The 9,945-nt window shown below is 41.8% G+C and overlaps 1 protein-coding gene across 1 annotated transcript in view; it reads left to right on the top strand.

The window, feature by feature from the left end:
* Nucleotides 1-306: 306 nt before the first annotated feature.
* Nucleotides 307-9,945, top strand: part of CCDC158 (coiled-coil domain containing 158) — a 65,373-nt gene continuing 55,734 nt past the window's right edge. The window contains exons 1-2 of the mRNA XM_055140433.1: nt 307-376; nt 4,512-4,729. Coding sequence (XP_054996408.1) covers nt 307-376; nt 4,512-4,729 — 288 coding nt within the window. The remainder of the gene's footprint in view (nt 377-4,511; nt 4,730-9,945) is intronic.

The raw sequence follows: 9,945 nt of genomic DNA, 5'->3' as shown, positions 1-9,945 counted from the left end.
CTTAAACCCTGTTCCAAATCAGAGTGCTAGTTATAATAGGTTAAGTATTGATTTCTGATCTTCAGCTTGCCTTTAATAAGCCTCTAGTTCATCATAATAATTAACGGTATATAATAAAATATCTATAAGTATTTTGGTAAGATTATCACTAAATTTTAAATACAACATTTCTCTTCGATGAGGTTTTTCCGCACAATGCCTTATTAATAAAGGTTGAATCCCTCTCCTTTATAGATAAGAAACTAAAGAACCAAATAAGGAAGTTTTCGTATTTCAAGATTCTAAGAAGAGGTATCAATATTTAATATGGAATCAAAAACTGGTGAATCAAGTAATGAAGATCTTTTATCAGGCAGTGGCATCACACCCACTGGTGGTACATGTAATGGCATCACAACTAACGGAGGTACAAATCAGAAAGAAGAATCAAGAAGTCTTCATACTATTCATTCAAGCCTGTGTTTTAGTATGTTTTGTGTTTAGCATATTGACATTGTCTATAGGTTACAGACCATGGTCATGGATGTTTATTACAATGCATATAAATTTGCTATTTTGAAGAAGAAATTGTTTATCCTTGTAACATGCCCATTTTTAGCACATGCTTATGTGACTTTTTCAGTTAAAAATTTACTCCATGCTAAGCATATCTCAATGCCTTTTCCTCATCCTCTAGTTCTTCATTCACTGGAAGCCTGGATTCTGTATTTCTTTGCTTCTTTTCTCTGACCTGCAGTGACATCCTCTCAGGCATGTAGCCCCGCTCCTTCTACAGCGAGAAGTGTCACTGGGGTCCATGCCCCAGTCTATTCTCATGACCTGTGTTCTGATTCAGACTACTGTCACCTCTGAACCAAAATATTTCCATCAAAATGCAGCATGTGCAAAAACACAAACATATGGAATAGAGCGGGGAACAGCAAATGCAGGATGGTACGGTAACTGCTGAGAAACTTGAGAGTAGGGAGACATCTCGGAGATGAGTAGCTGTAGGAATCCTCTACCAATCTTTGGGCTAGAAGGACCATAAGAGAGACTGGCAGAAGAGTGTAGATGCAGGAGGAACTTCCACCAGTGCACCACTACAGTCTCAGTTTCCGGTCACTGTGTGGCAGTCTCTCTCCCCATCACATTCTGGCTGCAGTTTCCAGTAGCAGCTGACGTGCTCAGGGAAAGTTCCCCGGGGCCATGTGTCAGGGTGTGTGCTCTGAAGTGAACTGAAGGAACTTCCTCCCGAGTTGTGCTGCCAACTTACTCTACACTTGGTTTATTTCTGCCAGCATTCTGTTCCATTTCACTTTATGAATATAATGTTTGTGCTTCAAAAGTAAAAACAGTAGAAAAAGGTGTTCACAGTGGTCTTGCTGCCGTCTTAGCCCTTCCACTCTTTCCATCCATCCCTGAACCCCTAGAGACAGCTGGATTAGTGAGTTTCTATTTTTTCTTTCTTTCTTTTTTTTGCTTTCTGGGTCACACCCAGCAATGCACAAGGATCACTCCTGGCTCTGCACTCAGGAATTACTCCTGGCGGTACTGGGGAACCATATGGGATGCTGGGAATCGAACCCGGGTTGGCCGCGTGCAAGGCAAACGCCCTACCCGCTGTGCTATTGCTCCAGCCCCAAGTTTCTATTTTTTCTTCCAGTGTTTTTTCCCTATGTATATATGGAGAAACCTATACATATGTACACATGTATGTATATTTATATATTTACATATATGTATATTTACACTCCTATTTCTCCAGTTATATCAAGGGGGGAAATCTACCTCATCTTAAAATGGAGGCATATAAAAGAATTTATGAACATAGTTCAAAATGACTGCACTTTGCTTGTGCTCATAAATGGTTTACATTTCTTCCTTAATCAGAGAATCATTCACTCTCTCCTAAGAAGGTCCCTAGTATTGTTACAACATCCATTACAACATCCACTAAAACATCATCACCTCTTTATTTAGATTAGATTCAGGCATGGATGAAGTCCTTATTGTGATTCCTTAAGCCCAGCTCCCCAAACAGTTCCTCTGAATCTGAAACCTTTGACACACGGTATACGCTGGTAGGTAGGCATGGGATCACTCTCCATTTTTTTCCCTTTTTTCTTTTTGGGTAACACCTAGAAATGCACAGAGGTTATTCCTGGATCATGTACTCAGGAATTACTCCTGGAGGTGCTCGAGGGACCATATGGGATGCTGGGAATCGAACCTAGATCTGTCTCTGCAAGGCAAATGCCTTACCTGCTGTGCTACCCGCTCCAGCCCCAATCACTCTCCATTCTGCAGACAAGTGAAAACCCTGAAAATCCAGGGAACACCCTGCATCCTTCGAAGTTCTGAAATCCAGCTGTGCTGAGTGACTGTGCCTTGGTCAGGTCTCAGCCTGGAATTAATTCTCCCGATTCCTGACTGCTCTCATGGCACTCAGCATCGAACCTCAAGTCCTCTCTCCTTACGTCTGAAGGCAGCACGTGCTTTCAGCTGAGTGGTTTTCTCAGCCTGCTTATGGCATGACCCTTTACATGTCACACTGCCTCCATCCAATACAGAAATACTACTTTAATAGAATTTTCTAAATCATTGTTATTATTCTGTGAATCTTACTGGGTTTCATTTTTTTCTTTTTTTTAAATTTTTTTGTTTGTTTTAATGAATCACCTTGAAATACAGTTACAGATTTACAAATTTTTATGGTTATGTTTCCAACAAATAATATCCGAGTACCCATCCCTCCACCAGTGCCCATTCTCCACCACCAATGTTCCCAGTGTCCCTCTCTGGGTTTCATTTTCTTTTTGTCTTGTCTTTAGTAATAATTCCTCAAAGTTCCTTGTTGATCCTTTTCTCTTTTCTCTCCCTCCACTGCCCTCATGTTCCTAATGACTGATGACTTGGTGGCTCTCAGGTGAGAATGGTTTCCTGATCCTCATCTCGGAAGCAAAACACGCTGCTGAGCTTAGAGTCATCGTGACGTGTTTCTGAAGCCCCGTACCCAAGAGAAATCCGTGATCATGGCCCCTTCCTTTCTTGCACAACTATTCCTCAGCCCCAGACCTCATTTCTATCCGCACCGCCTCTGTGCTGGGCAGTTCCTCGTAATGTTCGCCCGTGTTCTACTTGGACAAACATTCTGTCTTGACTTATTTCCCTGCTCATTGCATCCTACACACTGAAGTTAAACTTCTCTTGTTTTTTTATGAAAATTAAAATATAAAAATATTGTGAACTATAAGACATTTTGGGAGGGGAGCAAGAAAGAGAGATGGAGATAATACTTTGATGTAACTTTTATTATAGCATACTGTCATTATCATTTCTATAGGAAAAAGTATAGTGTATATATGTTCAGTTCTGTTATAGTTTTGCTCATCCACTGGGTGTCCTGTACTCTCTCCTTGGATTAGGAGAGATGAGCCACGGCACTGAGGAACTTTTTGTTTTCATTTTACAGATGAGGATATGGAAGCTTATATCTAGAGCTGATGTTCCTACTGTAAGAGAGCTAGGATTTCAGCCTAGCTCAGAGTGTTCCAATACCAAGATTCCTTATTGGATATATACATATAAGCTCACCAGTATAAAAGATACAACATGTCCATGCTGTAGAATCTAGACTGAGATCTACAGCTCTCCTGAGGAGACACACTCTTAGTACTACCATATTCCTACTTTCAGATGCTCTCATGATTCTCCTTTCCTTTTTTTTTCTTTTTGCTTTATGGGTCACACCTGGCGATGCACAGGGGTTGCTCCTGGCTCTGCACTCAGGAATTACTCCTGGTGGTGCTTGAGGGACCATATGGGATGCTGGGAATTGAACCCAGGTTGGCTGTGTGCAAGGCAAACACCCTTCCCGCTATATCACTCCAGCTCCTCGTGATTCTCCTTTCAAGGTGAAATTCAAGCTTCTGGAGACTGCCAGAATCCCTCCACGGTCCATCCTGGTTTCCTGGTTCCAGTTCACCCAGATTATGCCAGGCTGCCTGCAGCCTACACCCCAGTGTCAATGGCGTGCATACTGCCTGCGCTGCCTTCCTCTTCTGTCCCCCATACTAGTTGAATTTTTTAATGCTTTTTTTTTGGGTTACACAATGCACAGGGGTTACCCCTGGCTCTGCACTCAGGAATTACTCCTGGTGTTGCTGGGAGACTATATGGGATGCTGGGAATAGAACCTCGGTCAGCTGTGTGCAAGGCAAATGCCCTACCTGCTGTACTATCGCTCCAGCCCCAAGACTAGTTGATTCCTAGTCTTTATTCACTTGCAGCTCAAGTCACATTGTTTCCTGTCACATAGCACCCTCTGCTCCCTGCTCCCCTGCACCTCCTAACTGGGTGCTTGCTTCTCTCAGAATTTAATACCCTTCCACTTTTCTCTTTTCCCCGTGAGACTTTGAGTTATTTGGAAGCTTAAGAGAATCACCGAGGAATCAGGAATTACCCAACTTTGTAGGTGATCCCCTACAAAATTGTACTATTGTTATGTTAACTGATCTTTTGCTCTTTAGGTTCTGCAAGTCCATTTTTTATGTCGTCTATTCGGGGCACAATAATTGAAAATACGTCATCACTTGGGACATTGACACAAATTCCTTTTTTCCCTAAATATGAAATGGAACTTGATTCTCACAGAAAAGGTGTCCCTTACCCAGGAAAGGAGCACATCGAACGTGTGTTGGATGAATATTCACATCAGGTCAAAGATTTGCAGAGAAGACTGAACGAAGTGAGTGGCATTCTTTCCTTCTAGTATCTGGTGCTACGGGGAAGACGGCGAGGCTGAGTAACTTGAAACAGAACAAAAACTTCCTGGATGAAAACCGTAACAATGTACTCACTGGTTAAACTCCTCACTGGTTAAACTCCTTTGCCTTCTATTTCAGTGTTAAAAATTGGTCTCATGAAAAGTCTGCATCTTTTTAGGTGGGAGAGTTGGGGTCACACTCAGCAGTGCCAGGACTCTCCTAGTTCTCTGCTTACGGAACTCTCAGTGATGCTGGGTGCAGGGGGACCGATCATGTGACATCAGGATGAAAACAGGGCCCCTTGCCAGACTTCCTCCTTTACCATCTCCTATTCTATCTCTGTAGCCTCTAGGTTTTTTTTGTTTTGTTTGTTTGCTTTCGGGCCACACCTGATAATGTTCAGGCGTTATTTTTGCCTCTGCACTCAGGAGTTACTCCTGGCAATGCTTAAGAGATGATATGGGGGTGCCAGGGGTTGAGCCCGGGTTGGCCTGGTGCAAATGTACACTGTAGTTTATCATTCCAGCCCTGCCCTATATATTTTTGATTGTGAATAATTGATCATAATGCCTTGGTTTCATGGTGTATTTTTAAAATTTATTTTTAAGATATATCACCATGAGATAGTTATAAAGCTTTTGTGATCGGGGTTCAGTCATACAATGTTCCAACACCCATCCCTCCACCAGTGTACATTTCCCATCACTAATACTCCCCCTATCTCTCCTGCCACCACCTCCCACCATCCTGCCCTCCGCCCTCTCTCTCCCGCCTCTCTCTCTCTCACACACACACACTCTCTCTCTCTCTATCTTTTTTTTCTCTCTCTCTCTCCTTTTGGGCATTATGGTTTGCAATATAGATACTGAGAAGCTATCATATTTGGTCCTTTACCCACTTTCAGCACACATCTCCCATCTAGAGTCATCTCTTCCAACCATCATTGTCATAGTGGTCCCTTTTCTATCCCATCTGCCCTCTCCTTCAGACCTTGAGGCAGGATTCCAACCATGGGCTAATCCTTCTGGCCTTTGTTTCTACTATCCTTGGATGTAAGTCTCATACTATATTTTTTATATCCCATAAATGAGTGCAATAATTTTATGTCTGTTCCTCTCCTTCTGACTTATTTACTCAACATGATACTCTCCATGTCCACCCATTTATAAGCGATATTCATGACTTCATTTTTCTTAACAGCTATATAGTATTCCACTGTATAATATACCACAGTTTCTTTAACCAGTCGTCTGTTCCCAGACACTTGAGTTTTTTCTAGATTCTGGCTATTGTGAACAGTGCTGCAATGAACGTACGGGTACAGATGTCATTTTTGCTGTGTGTTTTTACACCCCGGGGGTATATTCCCAGAAGTGGTATTGCTGAGTCATATGGAAGCTTAATTTCATGCTGCGTTTTTGTGCACATGCCAGAGATTAAACCCAGGCCTCATACACGTGCTCTATCACTGAGGCATTCCTGGCCCCATGATGTAATTTTAATGAAATGTAACTATAATTAACAAATGTCTCAGGCGTGCTGATCAATGATCACAACTTGTGGTATTTCTTTACAAAATAGTGATGGGAACAACTTTTTAAATGTATATCCTACATACTATTCATAATTTCTACATACTATTTAGCATAATAGCTAAAATAGAAAATGATAGTAGCAGTGATTAGTAGAGAATGATTGTAACAGTGCTACGATGATTTTAGTGTAATAACTAAATAGTATGTAGAAATAGTATGTAGAACTGCTAATAATCGCGAGTGTACCTTGTATAGAATCAAACTGACTTTAACAGGATTCACAATATATGTTGTTTGTGATCGAACCTCTTCAGCACATTTAGCTTCTTCTCCATGTCTCCCCCAAGTACCGTCCCTCAAAGAGCATAAAGTTCCTTCCTCTGTCCTAGATGTACTGCACAGCCCGAGACCTTCCTGCTTAGAAAACTACCTCATCTGCTTCAAACATTTTTACGACCCAATTGACTTTTTTATTACTACCCATCAAGACTGATCCCAGACATTTTCTTTATTTTATTTTATTTTATTTTATTTTATTACTTAAAAAGATGTCATTGAAAATTTTTCTTTTCTGAAGCCTTTCCTAGATATCATTGAATTCTCCTGTCAGTTTTGTCTTTTGTATTGTATTCTTTGTCTAGTGTACTGAGTATTTTATTGTATTTACTAACACATTGTTCTACCTTGTCAGACAGTATGAACAGTTTTAGAAACTATAACTCTGTGAAGGTTGAGAAGTATATACTATTATGTTCTGGCAAACAGAGATAAAGCAGGACTCGTTGAGTCCATAGACGGGTGGGGTTGCTGGTGTCTAGGCAGACAGAGATAATACCGCATGTCGCATACTAATAAGTACGGCGGGGCGGTGAGTGGGATGGAGCAGAGGCCTCAATGAGGAAAGGACAGTGTCAGCTCACATTCCATACCCGTCTTCTCAATGTTTGAAGCTTGGTCGACTTCCACGATATGGGTGCTAAATCAGTAAATAAAATGTTACAGGATGAGTCGGCTAACATACTAAGCATGAACTGGCTCACACATCGATCCTTTCCATATACACATTTGGTTTTATGGTTGATAAAATAGAAAATGATAGAAAAATAACAGCATTACAGTGATGCTAAATCCAGTCAATGCTTTATAATCCTTAACTTGATTATTTTTGTTGTTGTTGATTTTTAAATAACATTTGACATAGGTAACTTTTTAAATTTTTTAAAAATTTTATAAGGTGGTTCACAATATTTGATTAGTTAATATTCAAATACCAATCCCACCACCATTACACTCTCCCACCACCAAATTTGAGATGTTTCCATCCCACGCCCCAAACCCTGTCCCAAAGCACAACCGAACATATTTTGCATTGTCTGTTATGCAAAACCCCTGAAAATGCTACAAAAAAAGTATCCATAGAGGAGACAGTGTGAAGATTGTTCTATTTTGGTAGAGGCCATTAAGATATTCTTTAGAATATCACTAACAGGTTGTTAAAGGTTGAGTGATGTGAGCTTTCATTTATATATCTGAAACTATGTATATATGAATATATATGTATATTTCCCTCTATAATTTGTGGCCTACTATTTGAACCCCATCAACTGTGGTGTGATACTTATGGAGAATGGGTAGGGAGTGTCTTACGATGTGTCCAGGAATACATTCACTCGTACGTTAGGCTGGACCCAAGCGTATGGAGAATGGCCTTGAGCATGGCAGCAGTTGGGTTCTAGAGGTTTTTGGCTGCCAGGGCTGGGTCCCTTGGGGTGGGGAGGGCTCTCACCTGCCCCCCTCGGGGGCCCCCGACACAGGTAACTTTTTTCTAACTCTACTGGGTCCTGTGGAGACATGCTCTTTCTAATGTCCTTGAGCTCATTCTTTTGAATAATTAAAAACTAAAACTTGTCTATAATGTCCTACATCTATAGGCTTAGTGGTTTCCGTGGTTTCTGTTACCCTCCACATGCTAATGAATGCCCACAGGTTCCTAGTGCAGACTCCTCTCTGAGCATCATCGCAGCAGTAAGGCAGACCCACGTAGTATGCCACTGGCTGATTGCCAGTTCTCCTTGGTCGTTTCTCGGAGTCTGTGAAGTGGGCATCTCCTCCTGCAAACTCCGTCTTCCCTACCCTGCTGCAGGTGCACCTACTGATTGCCATCACTTACTTTACATAGTTGCATAAAGCAGAACCCTGCTCACTCTCGATACCACTTCCTTTTCCCGTTCCCTTACTTAAAACCAAGTTTCTCTTATGCATTTCATAGATATTTCTAAACCTGTTTTTATTGCTATGATTTTCATCACAAGTTCAGACTACTGCCCCATCAGAGTTCTAGCACCCTGATGAGAAGACGAAAATTCCATGGGATTTAACTAAGAGTGGCAGTGTCAACTGTCAACTGCAATATTGCGAGAGTATACTGTTATACTTCCTTTTTTTGTGGAGCTTTTGGGTTTGGGTTTAGGTTGAGTTTTATTTTTTGAGGGGGATCTGGGGGAAGTCGGCTGGCCCACACCAGCCCGGGCTCGTGACCTACTCGTGGCTCTGCACTCAGGGATCACTCCTGGCAGGGCTTGGGGGACCGTATGGGGCACTGGGAATGAAACTTGAGTTTAGCTGCATACAACCCCGGCCAGCAACACCATCACTCTGGACAAGCGTTTGGGTTTTCTTTATTGGTTCCTAATTGCCTTTCTTTTTCCTTGCACTATTTCCCTTTATCATATTGAAAAAGAACTAGCATGGGATCAGAAGGTTGCTCAGGGGGTGGAGTTCATGTTTTGCACGTGGGAGGCCTAGGTCTGCAACCCAGGGCAGCATTGCGGCCTCTGCTTCATCCCTCAGCACCACAGGATGTAACGCAGAAACGAAAACAGAGCTTGCAGTAGAGATTTTCTCTCAGGCCTTCTTTTGAGAGGAAGGGCTCTTCAGGAATCTTTCCTTTTTTCTAGTCTAGGGGAGTTTCTCCAGTGGTTTGTTATAAAACTGTTTTAGAAACTTTCCTGGTTGGATCTGTGATGTCCCAGGACTCATCCTGGTTGGATCTGTGATTTCCCAGGACTCATCCTGGTTGGATCTGTGATTTCCTAGGACTCATCGTTTTTCTGTCACATTTTTCTTCCTTAGTCTACTTTTCAGTGTAGACAAAGCCCACACTAAGAGCTTTTAGGGTATATAATTTATGAATCTTTGCTTACTAAGGATGACCAAAATTCTGTTGTATTGAAAGTCATTTTTCTCTTAATCCTTTGACAATATTGCCCCTTCTATTTATTTATTTATTTATTTATTTATTTATTTATTTATTTATTTATTTTTGCTTTTTGGGTCACACCCTGCAATGCACAGGGGTTACTCCTGGCTCTGCACTCAGGAATTACTCCTGGCATTACTCAGGGGACCATATGGGATGCTGGGAATCGAACCCGGGTTGGCTACATGCAAGGCAAACGCTCTACAGGCTGTGCGATCGCTCCAGGCCCTGTCCCCTTCTATTTTAACATTAGTAGTTGAGGTTCATCTTTGGGAGCTCTGGATCTTCCCTCTTTATCTCTGAAATTCCGGTACATGTGTAGGTGTGGACTTTGGTGTTTTGCTCACTGCACTAGGGTTTCAGTTAGCTCGTTTCAGCTGCAGGGTTGTACCTTTCAGCTTGG

This window comes from Sorex araneus, chromosome 5, assembly GCF_027595985.1.
Source record: "Sorex araneus isolate mSorAra2 chromosome 5, mSorAra2.pri, whole genome shotgun sequence".
Taxonomy (NCBI): domain Eukaryota; kingdom Metazoa; phylum Chordata; class Mammalia; order Eulipotyphla; family Soricidae; genus Sorex; species Sorex araneus.
The sequence above is the reverse complement of the archived record's forward strand: the minus strand, read 5'-3'. Positions and strand labels throughout refer to the sequence as shown.